General features: G+C 37.9%; 1 protein-coding gene across 3 annotated transcripts in view; it reads right to left on the bottom strand.

The window, feature by feature from the left end:
* Positions 1–1009: 1009 nt before the first annotated feature.
* The window catches only part of drd3 (dopamine receptor D3), a 29108-nt gene continuing 12879 nt past the window's right edge, over positions 1010–17238 (bottom strand). The window contains exons 3-8 of one of the 3 annotated variants that reach the window (XM_015027759.1): positions 13894–14006; positions 10901–11037; positions 8777–8970; positions 6131–6196; positions 4069–4438; positions 1010–1919 (exon numbers count right to left, since the gene is read on the bottom strand). In XM_015027759.1, the coding sequence (XP_014883245.1) occupies positions 1723–1919; positions 4069–4438; positions 6131–6196; positions 8777–8970; positions 10901–11037; positions 13894–14006 (1077 nt within the window). In that variant the 3' untranslated portion in view covers positions 1010–1722. Of the gene's footprint in view, positions 1920–4068; positions 4442–6130; positions 6197–8776; positions 8971–10900; positions 11038–13893; positions 14007–17238 lie in introns of all 3 variants that reach the window. The other 2 variants (XM_015027761.1, XM_015027758.1) reach the window with 2 other exon arrangements.

The raw sequence follows: 17238 nt of genomic DNA on the forward strand, positions 1-17238 counted from the left end.
TTGCACATGTAAATAGTTAATTGGATGAAAAAAAATCAATAAAATACAAAAAAAAAATAAAAAATAAAAAATGTCCACCAGTTATCCCCCATTCCAAGTATGAAAAAATTATCCTAGGAATTGATGATGTTGCTTTTTATCTTGCCATGTATCCTGGGATTTTTTAGAATCACGTAGTAAATGGGTCAGAGGGTGATTTTTTTGGAGTATCCAGTCATGTCTTTGAAGTATGTTGGTTGCATTTGAAGCGTCTCTGTTCTGAACATTGCATGTGTACTGGGATCAAAGGTGTGGGATTCACTGCGTTCTAATCAGACAAGAAAGGATATGATGCTATTGTTATTATATATGTATCTCATTTTAGTTCTCTAACAATCCTCCCTCGGGGTTGACTAATTACCCAAATTAATAAGACAGTAGGTCATACCATCAGTTTCACTTTCAGTTTTTATGCATCTAGTGTGATCAAGTCCATGAGATTTTATAAATATGTTTCAGGGTCCATATTTAAATATTTTCTAACCCACTTGGCATTACTAGTTACTGAAGCCAAAGGAATAACTTGAAACTTCCTTGTTTGTGTCGATTCTGGTCATTTACAAGATGTTTACTTCCAGCATTTCTAGAGCATAAACAAATCTTATATTTATAAAATCTTACATTTGAAAGGTAACGCTTTATACTATTTTCTTTTTAAATTTTAACCGCATTAGTGTTAAGAAGGAAATGCTTCTAAGACTAATTTCTTAAGTTTTCGTTTAGTTCTGCAATATATTTTCCTGTCTTCAGAAATAAGTAGAACTCAGATTGCACGTCCAAACGCTAGGGTTGCAAATTATTTTAATGACTTTTTCCCATTTTATTTTATTTACAATGCATTGCCTGGGCTATTTTGTCCACAACAAATCTGCTCAAGGTTTGCAGTCCGACGTGAGCAGCTGGCAGGCTGCTCTAAATCACCTACGAGATTGCCGTTTAATGTAGTCCTCTTGGAATAAAACAGAAAAGGTTTTTACACCCAAGTTTCACTTTTTTATTCAAATGAATCCACACCGAGCACAACAGCTGCACATCAATACATATGAAAACCTCCAGAACGACTTTGCGTCTTGGCAAGGACCAACTCGATCCTTTGGGCACACTTCTAACACGTAGTTGTGAATTTTGGTTTGTGTATGCGCTGTCGAGTACCTGAAGGTCGCGGAGATGAAGGAGGGGGCAAACGGGAGAGGCGAGTAGCGTCAGTTCATCCACGCGATGCAGAGGCAGAGGGCCTTCGGATGAAGAGGCCCGCACATCCATTTATCAGCCTTAAAGCTCCGTTTGGGCTCCTAAGAGGTTTTAGATTCATATCGACCCAAAGTCATGAACTGAGGAGCTGTGCCAATGAAGAAGTACATATATTGCACAATACGAATCCCCAAAACATAAGAAATAAAAAAAAAAGAATACCTTGTGCTGTTCTCCAAACAGTGTGCTTGAACAATAATAGCATTGTATGAGTAATAATACTGTTAAAAATCAAATCCCAGCTTTGTTAGAAAAAAAGACTTTTATATGCATTTATTGCTCCCCCATCCTTCATCCTCCTGTACGCTTTCCTCCACCGACTTCTTTCTTGGGGTCACAGTTTTACCAAATGTGCAATGCCTGAGTTATTGCACAAGCAGTCTGATTTCCATTTTAATCTCCTGACATGTTTTTTTTTTCTCCCCCCTACGTTCAGCAGCTGAGGATTTTGATGAACGCCCGTCTGAACTCGATGTTGAAGGTGGTGTAAATGACGGGGTTGAGGGCGCTGTTCACGTATCCCAGCCAAGTAAAAGCACTGTATAGTTCAGGAGGCACATAGCACGTCCGGCAGTGGGTGTTCAGAATGTGCGTCACAAAAAAAGGCAGCCAGCAGATGAGGAAGACCCCTGAAGCAGGAAGACAGCGGAGCGGCGTGGAGGAAGAACATCAGGGAATCGAGAGGGCGAGCAGAACAAAAGTGGTGGGAAAAAAACGGGTTGAAAACCAAGAATATGGAACGAGCAGAAATGGTTCGTGGAGTTAGTTGTAGGGGATTGAAATGAAAATGAGGAAAAGGAGAGAGAAAACAGAATGATTAATTAATTATGATCTCAGTACATGGTTCGTTCCTTACTTTCCCAGACCAGCGACTCCAAAAGACATCAATAACCATAAAGTAGCTTGCCATATTTAGATACAGGAAGAGGACAGACAATTCAGAAAATACACCACTTTTGTACTTAAATAAGAGAGAATATTTGGAAAATTAATTTGCACTGTGGTTGATTTGTTGAAGAAGTCAAAATTTGGATCTGGGGATTACAACCTGCCAATGTTGCAACAATGCGTTTTAACCGGAAATTATATTTTCCAGTTGTAGGGCTTCCCTTCAAGAAATAATCCAACATGCTGCACTGTTAGAGATGCACCTTTCTATACCTAAAGCTTAACTTTTGGCTTTGGCTTCTTTGAACATCAACCCAAAGTGAAACAGGAACATTTGTTGTGATCAGTGCTTCAGTTCCACCAGCTGCATGCAAATAAGCACAAATTTCTTTTCCAATATCTTATGTCACTGTATTCTGATGACACTGCGTTTTCATCTCCTTTGATTAAGGCAGGCTGGTATATCTTGATATGTTTTCATCCGACAAATAATTGGCAGTTTTTTGGTATTTTCCTAAATGCAAGGCCATCTTCTACTTTCACTATGTAGTGATCTGTAGTTCATTGTAAGCAGACTTATACTCATTGGACATTTTTACTTTTTGTCACATTACGTCCACAGATATTTGGCATTTTGTTTCCAGAACGCTTTGCTCTGAAGCTCCCTTGATAAAAGACTAAAATATAATAACTAATCATTCTGAAGAGACCAACCTTTTATGAAATGTGTTGGTACATTTATGCTATGTGGGTTGTTTTCTTAAAGATATTGAAACTGATGATTGGTCAGAAGACAAAAGGGCCTGAAGGCAGGACAATCCTGTAAAATAACTTGCTACAGACTGGAAAAGGCCTTAGACGGGGACAGAGGTTTACTATTTCACCTGGATGATAAAAACATACAATGCAGTGGTTTAAATCAGTCTGCAGCTCTTGTCTTTGAGTGCCACTGTCACTGCATCCCTGCTCCAGCTTCAGATCGAAGCATATTCATGTGCTATATAGTGGCCCAAAGTGCAGAGCTAAATAGAAGTGATGATCAAAAGAGTTAGAGCTGTAATTGTTTCCCAATTGCTTCCCAGACCGTATAGTCTGTCATTTGTAAAAGCTCTTCTAAAGCCAAGTATCAGTTTTCTTTCCCTTCACAATAATGCAGTACCCTGTCTATGTCTATTGCATGCAGTCTGTAAAAAAATACATTAAAGTTTAGGTTGTAATGTGACAAATGGGAAAAAAAAGTGCCTGTGGTATGAATATTTTTGCAACTCATTTTCCATGTAGAAAGAACAGGTTTGAAATTTTAAATTAAAAATCAATGTTGTTTTTGATGTAGTTAGTGATGTACAGACAATAAAAGATAAAGGCTGTGGAGAAACCGTAGTTTAGGCTCTATATAACTCGATCCTGAAGACTGCAGGGAAAACCGAGATCTTTGTGTGTGTATGCGCAGGGCTCTCATTACAGACACCAGTGTAATGTAATCAAGCATCACTGATTAGAGTTTTGTCAGACATTTGCAGTCCCAGAGTTAACTGGACCGAGCCTAAAGTAACTTGGCTGGTCAGTGAGGTGTGTGGACGAGGTGTCAGGGGCTGCACACACTGCAAACCTGCGGCCAGCGTGACCTCTCTGTGACATTTAAGCTTTTACTGCAAGAAGTGTGGCCCGGGCACACAAATTAAGCAAATGCCATATTGCCGTCATGACAAAAGAAGAGCTTGCGTGATCAGGTATATATGTGGCAGAAAAGTTCATCGGGAAAATGTGAGAGGAGCTGGAAGTAGATTAAAGAACAGGGCCACTTTAACAGAAGTGTCTCCGTGATTTGTTCCTTTGACATTTACATTTTGGTTCCCTTTTCTAATCCCTATTATGAGACGCTTGACTCACCAAGCACAATAGCCAACATCTGAGTTGCCTTTTTCTCCCGTGCGTGCATGGTCCTGAATCGCTGGCTGGTATGAGAATGAGACATCGGCCGCAGCGACGTGTGCGTCCGTCCGTTTGACAGATCCTTCACCTCGCAGCCCATCCTGACAGGAGGAAGCTCTGTCTGGTCATTGTCCTCTGCGTCCTGTCCCGCTTGGTTCTGCTCCAGGTCCAACTCGGTGCGTCCACAGGAGGCATGGCTGATGCTGCAGTAGTTCTGCGTGTCCACCGGGGGCAGCATCGAGTTCTCCACCGGTCCGGTCTTGGGGCGTTTGCGCCACAGGCAGCCCGAGAGCACATTGGGTTTCGACGGACCCGACGGTTCCACACTCTGCTGAGGTGAACAAAGGATTACCAGTCAGAGCGGATATTTAGCCGATTGCTTAAACTGCACCAAACCACCTGCAAATAAGTCACAAACTTCAAGCTTCTTCAAACCCCAAACGTGACAGTCGCAGCGTCAAGATCCACCACGCACAGATATTTCCAGGTCATACGTTACATCTGTAGCTTTCCTTTTAATAAGTCATTTTGGCATCAGAAAAAAACAACAAAAGTCTCTTAGCGTGGCTGAAAAAAAGAGCCCTGAACTATTTTCAGTGAATCAAATGTTTCTATTTAAAGGAAAGTGTTGTTTTTTTATTTATTTTGGAATGTTAAACTTTAATAGATTTCATTTTTCAGCAATATTGGCACATGCCTACTCTGACAAAATAAGTTGTATCTCATCTGACAGTATCACTGTCATTGATTGGCCAGCAAATTAACTTGATCTAAGTCCCAGACAAGGTAATGAAGGTCATTATTAAAGCAACCTGGTCTTCCTGAGCACCTCGGCTGAGTCACATCCTGATTCCCTCCACACCGCCTCGCGTTGATTGACGTATTCATGCAATCGACTCAGGGACATTTAAGGAGGATGACATTTCTGTATTATTAGCATCTTTCTCCCGTGATATTCTAATTGTCATTACCTGCGAGCTATGATAATTCAAACGAACAGAAACAAGCACTTGGAATATATCACCTCGAGTCTAATGAAGCTGTGTGATTTATGAGGCTCATTTATTGAACTGAATTGGTTAAATAAATTAAGTTTTCTATGACATTCTAATCTATTGAGATGCACCTGTAACATTAGCTGCTTGTTTAAAAGTAAATAAATGAAATTCTGTTTTAAATTGTGCTTACAGCAATGCTTAATGCCCCGAGTTTGAAAAAAAAAAATCATAATTATTTCAGCTTTTATCTTTGATCAATTGCACTCTGCAGCCTTTTCATTCCTGGTTTCCTCAAACCTCGAATGTGGAGCCAATTGAAACCATCAGCTTGTCCTCTTTAGGTTCATGTGGAAAATACTTGCAGATAAGTGCTACTTCACTAAGCCAACAAAGTGGCGAATAGGGTTTTTTTTTTTAAATTGGACCTTGCAGCACATTCATGCTCTTCAGAGAGGCCCCAAGCTTTTCATACCGCAGCACACATCAGGAAGTGTATTGTGTGTGTTAGTGAATATAGTCTTTCATTCTGGCACCATGATTCATAAACCTCTCATACAACTAAATCTTCACCAGCAGTTTCAACGTGCATTTTCCTTCATGAGTTATAATATTGATTAACAGGCTTCAAGCTGTGCGGCCAAAAACCAAAACATTTTGCGCCTCATATTCCGATTTATCTGATCTTGTGTTTTCCGCTGAGCAAAGTGAGATTGTTATTTGTTCAACTTTCGAGCAGCCTGTGCAGGTTGTGCAGGTTGTGCAGGTGCTGCAGTGCGTCATCCACAGACTTTGCTTAGCTGACAAGCGACCAGGTGACGTAAAGAAACAGGTCACGCTTTAGAATCGCAATTTTAGACTCCTTCTTTAACCTCTGGGCTTGTAACCACTCAGTGGAATGGAAAAAAAGAGAGAAAACGATAAAAACTGAAGCACATTGCACAGTCACCAGGTCACGACACTGGCACTGTCGCTAACAAGATTCAATTGGTTGCATTTGATCTCTACCTAAAAATATCACTCACCACTTTAATCCTTATAGGCGATAAGTCATGTTTTGCCCTGGGAGTCTCTTCCTGCAGACACGTCTCCTAAGAAAACAGAAAGAAGGCAAATATAGAAAACAGTTTGAGACGAACATACAAAACTCCATCAGTCTACGGACAGAACTGTTTTCTTGCATTTGCACAAAACCCTCTGATTCAACTCGCCTCATTTCAGAGGACAGTTTTATTGGAATTCATGACAGGAGCAAAACAAATCAAGGAAATTAGGTTTCCTGTCGGGTGTGTTTTCACGCAGGCTGACTCTTGAGCCAACTCAATTAGAGCTCATGACAAACTTGATGATTTGCACTATTTAGTATGCAGAGAAGATAAAGACTTAAATCCCAACTAGAAGGATTTATAATCTGCTTAATTATTTGCTTTTTTGGTTTATTTAAGAAGGTAAACAACAAAAAGAGCAAGAGGACATAGCAAACGTACAGGATCCACATATAGCAAACAAGCAATATTTAAAACTCTACATTTATTGAAAAATAACAAGAATGGCATTTACCTTCATAAAATACAATATTTAGTAAAAGAAAAACTAAACAATACTGGTATTGAACTATTGAATTAAACAGACAATAGTTCTTCAGCTTTTTTAATAATCACCGTCACAGAATTTCGTTCCAGTCTTAACAACAAAATTGATTGACCTAAAAAAAAAAAAAAAAACTTTCTCTGACAGGAACAACACAATCTTGATTTCACTGCAGCTTTTATTTATTGATATTACGTCGTTTTATGCTACCAAACTTATGTGAATGAAAAATGCAAGAAGAAAACGTCCTTATGCAGGACACACATTTGCATATTTTCATAATCTTTTTAAGGTCAAGATGTTATATTTCCTGCTGGTTTCTTATAAAGATTCTTGTGGGTTATTTTTCTTGAGTAAAACTTGTAATTGTGCTGCAGATAAATGATTTGATAAATATAACTGTACAGATTTTAACGTATTTTAATACTTTTGATTGTCTTATCAATTAGTGTTGTACTAAACTCTTAAAACTGCATTCATATCAAAAAAGATATATCATAAATGACTTTTTTTTAAAATAAATATGATTTAAGTAAAGCAACTTTTTTTTTTTATCTTTAAATGTCTTTTCTCCAGAAAGTTTGCGGCTTTATTAGCAGAATAGTGACAAAATTCAAGTTTTCTTGCTTTCACTTTAAATGAACCTGATAAATTCATAAAATGCCGTTTTATTCTTTTTAATCTTTTAGGTGAAATAACAAGACATTGAAGTAAGCAACTGAATTTGCTACCTCAGGAGTTCATTAAGAAAAAATAGTCCAGTTGGAAAATACAAGTTGCATGCCAACTTCAGCATTACTCAGTCATCACAGTTTGCCTGAAATGACTCAGATCTTCTAGATTTTCCTTTTTTTATTTTTTATTTTACCTCCATCAAACCAACATTGTGAGCAGACCATTAAATCACTGTTTTTAATGTGCCTGATTAGTGTGCACACTATTCTGTGGATTAGTTCAAAGACAGAAGTCGGCACATTATCACATCCTTCTTGATTAAGCACGCTATTTTTAACTTGACGAGTCAATTTAATTAAGCGGAGCTTTATTTGGACAGACAGCCGTGTCCAGTGTGCATAAACTGTGCTTTACATTTACATTTCCTCTCTAACCCCTGTTCCTCTGAACACTCTGCTGCACTTCGCTTACACTTACAAAGCCGCCTCACACAAAATTACAGCAGTCTGATGTCACCCGGATAATTTTATGCTGCACAGATGTACTTGACATTGCTTTTGAACCCTTTTATCTGTAGATTTCTAAAAACTTTTTTTTTTTTCCTTCAGACCAAGAACTTCAACACTGTGGGTTTTTACAGTTTTTAATAGCGTTCGTTTTATCACCCTTCATAAAATGAGCTTTTTAAGGTTTAAAGAGGAGCATGGATGGTGTTGATTCATTAGTTTACATTGAAAAAGGACACATTGTGACAATTCTTAGATGAAATTACATTTTATTTTGGCAATATATAATGAGTATTCTGTTAATTTTTTACTTCCATATTTTCTGTTTATCGTACTTTATTTACTGTATTAGAGGTTTAATACAAAAATAGCTAAATACAAGCCTGATGACCGCAGGACACTGAAAAGCCCTGCAATACAGTATAAAATCATCGCTATTGTTTATTCTTTTACTACAATAAAATGGAATAGAATAGAAATGCCTCTTATCACCCAACTGTATGCGTAAGTTTGTTCAATACCAGATACTGAAGAAGACAAAATTTGTAAAAGTGACTGATGTTCAGAGATAAAAAGGTCTCCAGTTGCGTATTTTAGTTATTAATGAATAAGGTATTTTAATAAGTTATCAGTGGTTGATGAATAAAAATCAAGGTTAATGAGTGAATTAAAACATTAATGAGTGAACTTTGTTTGAAATGGCTCTGAGGCTCCTTTTCACAAAGTCAGAAGTCAAGAAACAGGACTAACAGCAAACTCTATTCCCTTGCTATTAATTTAACATTTATTTACGAGTACTTTATTCAGCTTCTTCCAAAATGTCATCATTCTAAAGTTCTGCAAAAGACACAAGGTCCCTAAAAAACGAAAACCAAAGGGAAAAGGATGTTTTGAACTTACCATCGAAGGCTGAGTAGAGCCAGGCTGTACTTTTCCGCTGGCCTGTCCGAAGGCGATCCTTTTCCGTCTCATCCTGAGGAAGACGTAGATGCGGATGTAGACCAGCAGAGTGACGATGAACGGCAGGTAAAAGGACACCACGGATGAGTAAATCACAAAGTCGGGATTAGAAATGGAGCACACCAAAGGGTCATCTGTGGTACAAAAGTAAAATGACAGTGTTTGAGGTCAAAATGTGAAAACATGTTAAGAAGGAGTACGGATGTTTTGATAATGCCGTTTTACTATATTATGCAGAGGTGAAATGACATATTGTGCTTTAGTGCTTGTTCTACAAAAGATAATTATTAAAATAGCTCTCTTCAAATGAGCTAAATTGATAATAATTTTACTAAAAGTTCTTGCCAGTAGTGTCAGCTCTGAGGAAATTAGCTGCTGTGTTCCTGTTTTCCTGAATCTGGGGTTATTTCATCAGACCTTCAGATTCTGAAAAACTATTTAGAGGTTGGTCAGTTCTTCCTCCTTTCTTTGACTCCTAATCATGTCTTTAGTTGCATGACATTAACACCGTATTAAATCCTGTCAGCAATGTGGACACATAATACATTAACACCGTATTAAATCCTGTCAGCAATGTGGACACATAATCTCGAAACTGACGCTTCTTATTTAACATCAAAACCACCATCTGCAGTCATGTTTTTGAGACAAAGGTCAGAACGCTTCCACAGAGGGTAGACAATGTTTTCACAGGCTAATCACAACTCCAAAAGAAGACAGAATCCAAAGCCTTAACAAATTATAGGCTCGTAAATAAACAGACATTTTGGCAAAAAAAACTATGGAACAGGGAGTTTATGCACAAATCAACATCTCTTTCTAAAAAAATGATAACTACTTCTCATACAGATTTGCAACCACACAGAATATCTGAAACTGCAGTGGTTTTAAATTGCAGGGATAAATTGCTAAGACACAGTTACTAAGCCTCAGAGCGGCACACAGCTACTGTGCTAAACTAGTACAGATCCTGTTTGTTTGGACTCTAGCACTTTACACTAGAGTCACACTCACCCATTTGCACACACAAACGCTCATACAGTCATACACCAAGACGCAGATCTGTCACATTGACATGTGGTAGGAGGAAGCTGGAATCGAACCCACAACCTTCCGATCAAGAAGACAACTACTCTACCTACAGAGCCACAGTCGCTATGCTGATGACAGACAACGTTATATTTCTTCTTCATCGCATCACCCCAACTCATTCAATTCACTATGCAAGCAAAACAATGTATAATTGTTGAATCGTTGAATCATGGTATAATAATTATGTAAATACGAGACCAAATAACTGGTGGATATTTTAGATTATTGTAATGCTTTTTGTACTGATCTTTGTAAAAACAAATTTGACAGCTGCAGATCAACTAAAACGAGTCCATTCCAAAACCAGGAGATGATCATGAAACTGACTCTCTCTTGTAAAGAGATGGATTTAAAGATGTTGTCATTGTTCTGTAAATATATATTATCTTGGGACAAATACATTCTGGAGATGATTGTCAGCTCTGAGCCATCAAGTCTAGCTGCTCCCAACCTCGTTCACCAAAGACCGTGTTCATGTAGGACAAAAAAAAAGTCATGGACTCTTGGTAATAAGGGGCCATAAGGAGCCTAATAAACTCTGCATGAACCTGGACTGGAGGTAGGTTCAGTGTACAGAGCAATACTCCCAAGGTTTGCTCTGCTAAGATGTCCTTGGCTTTGGACCAGCAGCCTGTGGTTGGGTTGGACATCCACACAACAGATAACATTTCAAATGAGCCAAGAGGCAGAGATGAATGTTGAGAAAATAAAACATTTTTTTTCTTAGCACGATTGTCTACAAACTGGAAATACAATTTATTGCTGATTTGAACCATTGGTACCAGTCTGTGACCTAATTCAGCTCATGATACGAGATATGTTTTCTTTCACTCTATGTCCTAAATAACTAAACAAGGTGAGGCAGAAAAGCTTCTGGACTCCTCTGCTCTCAAACTCCCTGAAAATTTGAGATGTACAAAAGCCGTAGTGTTCCCACAATTGTCAAATATTATTCTATTAGGTCATCCTGACCTGTTGTGTTGAAACCAAACAGCAGGGGACAGGAGACTGTGAATGCCAGGACCCACACAGTGGCAATCATCGCAAACACTCTCTTCCTCGAACGGTGGGTTGTGTTGTACAAGACGGGCATCACCACTGCTGTGTACCTGCACACAAAGAACACCCAGAGGAGCCGAAAGTGTGAGCATGCAGGAGATAAGGACGTGAAAATGCTGATACAGGACTGTAAATGAGAGCAATTAAAAGGAGGATAAAATAGCCCTTGAGGAAAAACGTTGGACTTTTTGCTTCCCAAGAAATCAGCGCGGAGAGGATGGATGATAGGCTAAAATCTAGACCGCATCTATTTAGAAACAAGATGAGTAGTCAGCAAGAACTCTAGAATGGCTTTGATTTAATGGTTAATCAGTCCGCTATATGTGCTACGAGTGTATAATGAGCTCAGGGTTTAAAAAAAAAAAAAAAAGGGTTTAGCGGTGGGTGAAGAAGCTGCAATTATGCTGGACTTCAACCCTAAGTGGATGCGGCATTGTGTTGTTTAGAGCCAGATAACTGCCACCATTGTTTATTCTCATGCGAATAATTACTCTGGATGTGCTCTGAGCAAAAAATAAAACAAAAAAACGAAGAGTTAAAGCCACTTAGTTTCCATTTTATTCTTTTGTTCCATTCAAGCCAAGGTTGTGTCAGGTTAAAGAGTGTAATGGTAAATTATAATACACTCTTTGGTTTACAATAAGCTGATCTGCTGAGCTCTAAGTTCATTTGCACCTCCAACTGCTATTATTTCTGTTTTTTGTGCATTTTCTGTCTAAGGGGCACAGAGCCCCCATTGTTACAAACATATGAATAAACAATGGGGTAATAAAGGTAATGCAGGCATACTATTCACGACCAGTGGCAACAAATGCTCCTAATAACTCGAAACTTCATAATTATGTGCACCGCTGACTCACACAATAATCAATCACAGAAAATGGAAATAAAACACTCTGTGGTGTAAATTAGCTTGTTGTAAGGAAAGCGGGTGTCTAACAATATGCAATTACCCAAACAAAAGAAGCTAAAAGAGTAATTCATCAGCTAAACCCTACAATGGAGCTTCAAACTTGTGGTTATCAGGTATTTTTGGAAACTAATTCTATGAGAAACAAGATGAGACGTTTTCTGGACCAAACAATGAAGACACACTTCAGCTGGACCCATTTTGGAAAGATCAGATTATGTGTTTGAGACTACATGATCGTGGACAGAGAAACAGCACGAGTAAACGGTTTACCTCTCAGTCTCTCCAATATTCTGTCCTATGTTATTTCAAAAACTATTCCTGTATGATAAAAAGGGAACCAATCTTTATTTTTTCATAGACAGATTAAGAAACTTTTTCACTTTTAAAATGACAGACTACATGGCAGCAAGTAAGGTCCTGTCCAAATGTTTGCATATAATCCTCTACAAGAAAGAAAGCTAATATAAAAGAATATTTAATTATTCTTTTATTGAATTCTTCAGGGGTGGGTTTTGCATAAATGTAGGTCTGTATCCCAAGCTGAGCCGCATTACACCTTACAGCAAACAAGTTCAGCAAGTTTGAATAAATAGACACCACAGAGGATCAACGTTATACACACAGACTCAATTACAAACATAAACTAGCACTAACATTTAAAGAGCCCAGTCTTTTAGCTTAATGTTAGCATACTTTATTCAGTCCAACACCAGCTGAGACCAGTGTCAGGGAACTAGCTTTCCAAGTTTCAACTATGTAGCTGCTGATCTGAATTGAAGCTGTTCTTCTGCAATGCACTAGCACAAAAATAAATAAATAAATAAATAAATAAATAAATAAATAAATAAATAAATAAATGCCTTTCCCAGCATGCTAAATACCTACTGGAGATATATCTTATTGTAAGATGAAACAAATATTGAACTGTCTGGCAAAACGAACAAGGAGAATGTTTGGAGGAGACTTTAAGACTAAATGGTTCCAGCATGGTGGTGGTAGTACCATGCTGAGGGCTTGGTTGGATGCACAAGTGAGTATCTGAATTTTTTTTTTTTTTTTTTTTACTTTATCTCAAATCAGCAGCTAAATGCTTTGGAAACAATTCCAACGTGGTCCTGACCTCAACCTACTTGAATATAGAATGTATAGACCATTTTTAAAACTCAGGTCACACCAGGAACACACAGAGCTTCACCAATTTCCCCCTTTAAAAGTGATTGAAAAATGAACAGAGACGCTACACTAAATATTAGTTTGGTTATGTGTTTAAATTTGAGCCTGTGTGCGTCGTTGTCAGCCTTTTGTGGATTAGAGAAAATTCCCAATCAATTTGAGCTTGTTTATGTGTTTGTTATTTTTTTTAAGCTGCCTGCTGCACATTCGTTCTGCCCTGGGGAAAAGAGCCGCTTAAGTTTAAACAACACTTAACACTCAGGCAAGCACTCACTATTCATCGGTAATGAAGGAGGTTATTGTCATAAACTAACAAGATGCAAAGCAAAAACCTGGGACTAATGGGACATTAACTGTCATATGATCTCACGGGAGCACTCATCTTCCTCAGCAGCTCCGCTAACCCGCTCCCTGATACGAGCTGTATAAATAGATCCCTCAGCACCTCTGGGTCATGAGTAGACCTTTACTAATTCTACTGTACTCTTGATGCCTCCTCAGGGTTGTAAGTACAAAGACCTTGGAGAGATATTGAATATTAACTGTTGCACAAGAAGAAAACCAAGCAAGTAAATATGAAGTGCACATCCACAGCAAATTTTTAACACAATTCCCCTGGAACAACTGCATGAGAACGTTTAAGGTGGGGGAAAAAAACTTGCTCGGTTTTCTCCACATGAGCCAAGCAAATGGTTTAAAGAAAACACTGTCACAAACATCGTCTCCACCCAGCAGCAGTCTTCAAAACATCCAGGGGAGTGAGAGTCGACATGGGCAGTTACACACAGTCAGTCAATGCACCGAGGAGGTCCGCACTCACCTGTCAATGCTGATAGCACACAGGTTGAGGATGCTGGCGGTGCACATCATGACATCCAGCGTGACGAAGATGTTACAGTAGAGCCTGCTGAAAAGCCAGGCGCCGCCGACCACCTGCACAGGACAGACGGGCTGATTAGCAGAGCCCATTTTCTCTTCCTTTCCATCACCATGAAGTGTGACTCACTGGTGAATGCACTCAGTCGTGCAAGTGACAGAAGGTCAGGGGAAAGGGAAACTGAGCACACAAAAGGTGTTTTTCTTTTCTTTTCTTTTTTTAACCAGCAGTGCATGAAGAAAAACAGGCCAGGGCCGCAGCACTTTGTCTCACTTTTACTCAATTACAACTTATCAACTAGGCTAAGTTAAGCTTTGCATATGGGCTTAAACTGTATACTTTTATTCCTTTTTTCACATTACAAACGCAAGCCGCATATTATTTCAAAATGATGACGTATGTGTTAGGCCACTGCAATGTAGTGCATGAATAGGAGATGTAATTGACATTTATTCATTTTAATTAAAAATGATTAGCCATTTAGCCCCTCTGAGTCAATATTTTGTATAACAAACTTTTGCTGCAATCATAGAAGCAAATCTTATAACTTCATTTTCTGCTTTGCAAACTAACTCAAACTCCTCAGTTGAGATTTCAATGGAGGTCATCCGTGGAGGTTAATAGGCAAATAGCACAGACATAATTTTATCTAAATATCAACATATCTTTAATGGTATGTTTAAGGTTGTCGTCCTTTGAAAAGATTAACCTCTCCCCCCCCATCTAGACTCTTTTGTCTGCTGTGTTCCTTAGTTTTCATTATGCTTTTGGTTCTCAAACCTCTGAAACCGTCAACTGGATTCACACAGAGATTGCATTACAAACAGGTGCACTCTATTTGATAATTAGGTGACTTCTGAAAGCACTTTGTTCCACTGTATTTATATCCTAAAAAAAGAAAGTTGGAGGAGGAAAAGTGTCTAAGATGTTGCATCACTGACTTAAATTGCTCTCATTGCATTTTTTAAAAGTGGACAAACAACAAGCCAAACCAACAAGACCCTCACCTCCCTCATCCCCAGTCTGTAATAGCTGTCTGACAGAGATAGATGGGATCCATTTCCGAATCAGTGCTCCATGTACGGAGAGGTGGCAGGCATAAGTGGGAATCCAAAATATCATGTGCAGATAGAGTAAAAATTCAAAAATCTTTCCCTTACTTGCAACACAAGATTTGTAAGTGCAAGTATTTTCTTCTAACAGACTAACAGAGGGGAAAAAATAAAATAAAATCGCGCTGCTTATCAAGCGGTTTGCCAAAAAACTGGGTCACACGGGGTCTGAACATCTGAGTCCCCTTCTTCCACTTTTTTTTTATTTTTTCGACTGGTTAAAAATGCAGGAATGGCATCAGCATGTAGAAAACCTCAAATTTCATTGTGATGTTTCCCCAATGTAGCACAGACAAGAAAGAAATTGATGAATATTTAAAGATGAGGTGAATGAAGTACAGAGAAGAACCTGTCAAGAATTTATTGGCCTCAAAACACAACCACTGCACATCCAATTTCTACAGTAAAAACAAAACAACAACAAAAACTATTAGGTTTAGGCTTAGACAGGCTGCTGTACCTTTACTGCCTCTCATGAGTTTGGAGCTCAGCTTTTGCCAGCAGCAGGGAAAATAAATGGAGCTTGCAGAAATCGATTCTCACAGTTTATAAATTGCACCCTCAATTTTTGCAATCCGTGTGTAGGGGTTTGTAAAAAGGGCCCAAGGATGTGTAAGCCACATCCTTCCCTATCTATCCATGTAACTCACTGTCACTGAGTATGTTTTTAATCTGGGGCTCCCACTCTGGATTTAGCTATGCTTGGCTGATTTTTTTGTTTTGATTTTTTTTTATTCTCTTATGTCTTGTTTGATATTTTTTCTTAATCTGACGTGCAGAGTACATTACAATTACTCGCATTACTTTTAAGTAATTTTGTGGTTTATTAAGATACTGAGCTGCTAATCAAATTCCTATTCCTTCAACAATGTGTCCTTTAGGGTTGGTTGGTTTAAATGATACAATGACATGGTTCAGTTTCTTTTTACAGAGACAATAGAGAAAAGAAAATCGCAGAACCTTCATCTAAAATGTATGTTCAAGCTATTTCTTCTTTATTTTTTGTAATATTTAGAAGTGAACTGCTTCTCAAAATCTGCATGAGGTCAGATTTGGGCTCTACCTTCACTATTACTGATATTTATTTTTCTTTTTCCTATTTAAAACCACATGTTGAATGTATTTAATTTAAATAATTCTTTGCAACCAATCTTCCCAGTTTTCAAAGTGGTCTAGACTTGAAAAACAGATGTTTAGACACAATAAAGTAGCAGCGTACTTCAGGATATGTACACAGCTAGTGAGCTAGAGCATGCATTCATTCAATTAGTTCAAGAAAAAAAAGTCAAAGTTAGAAAAATCAATTGAAATATGCCTTTAAGTAGAAATCAATTAGAAGATTATGGGCTACAGTTGGTATAAAACCCAAAAAACAGTTTTTTGGAAAATTATAAGATAATAAACAAGCAATCAAACAAGCAAAAAAAACAAGGACAGTTACTGTACAGCCTCCAAAATCATTACAAAGACTGCTTAATAAATAGTTGTTCAAAAGAGAGTCGTCAACACACTACATAAAGATGACGAGCCACAAAAAATCTACCTGTTAGAGAAGTTGACTGTTTCTATATCACTAGCAGTTAAAATATTAATGGAATTAATATTACAACATAAATAACCACAGCCTTAAGAGGATTGTCTTTCTTGGTTCCTGGTCTCCTAAGCCCTCTTAGATGAGATTACATTTTGCATCTCATTTTGAAATTAATTTGAAAGAGTTCATAGACCCCATGAATACTGAACATGTGCATCACGGTTACAGAAGCAACAGAAATACTACTAAAATGTTGAAGCCATTATCTAAAAATTATCTCACCTAAACTTATGCCACGCAATGCAGACGCTCTGTCTGTGCTGATGAAGATTCTCGCTTTTTTTTTTGCTCAATACGTGAAATGATGACAGTTTGACCTTCTGTCTGATCAACTCAGCTGATGATACTGAATGTTCAATGAGAGCATTGCCCATTGATTTTCAGTAATTCAGTTGAACATTAAAAATGAAAAAAAAAAATTAACTAATTAAATTAGGTGGCGTTGCCATGGCAAACACAATAAACTCTCTCCTGAAATCCCTGAGATATATATATATATATATATATATATATATATATATATATATATATATATATATATATATATATATATATATATATATATATATATATATATATATA

This window comes from Poecilia latipinna, unplaced genomic scaffold (genome assembly GCF_001443285.1).
Source record: "Poecilia latipinna isolate Pla-1442-1.1 unplaced genomic scaffold, P_latipinna-1.0 Scaffold106, whole genome shotgun sequence".
Classification (NCBI taxonomy): Eukaryota; Metazoa; Chordata; class Actinopteri; order Cyprinodontiformes; family Poeciliidae; genus Poecilia; species Poecilia latipinna.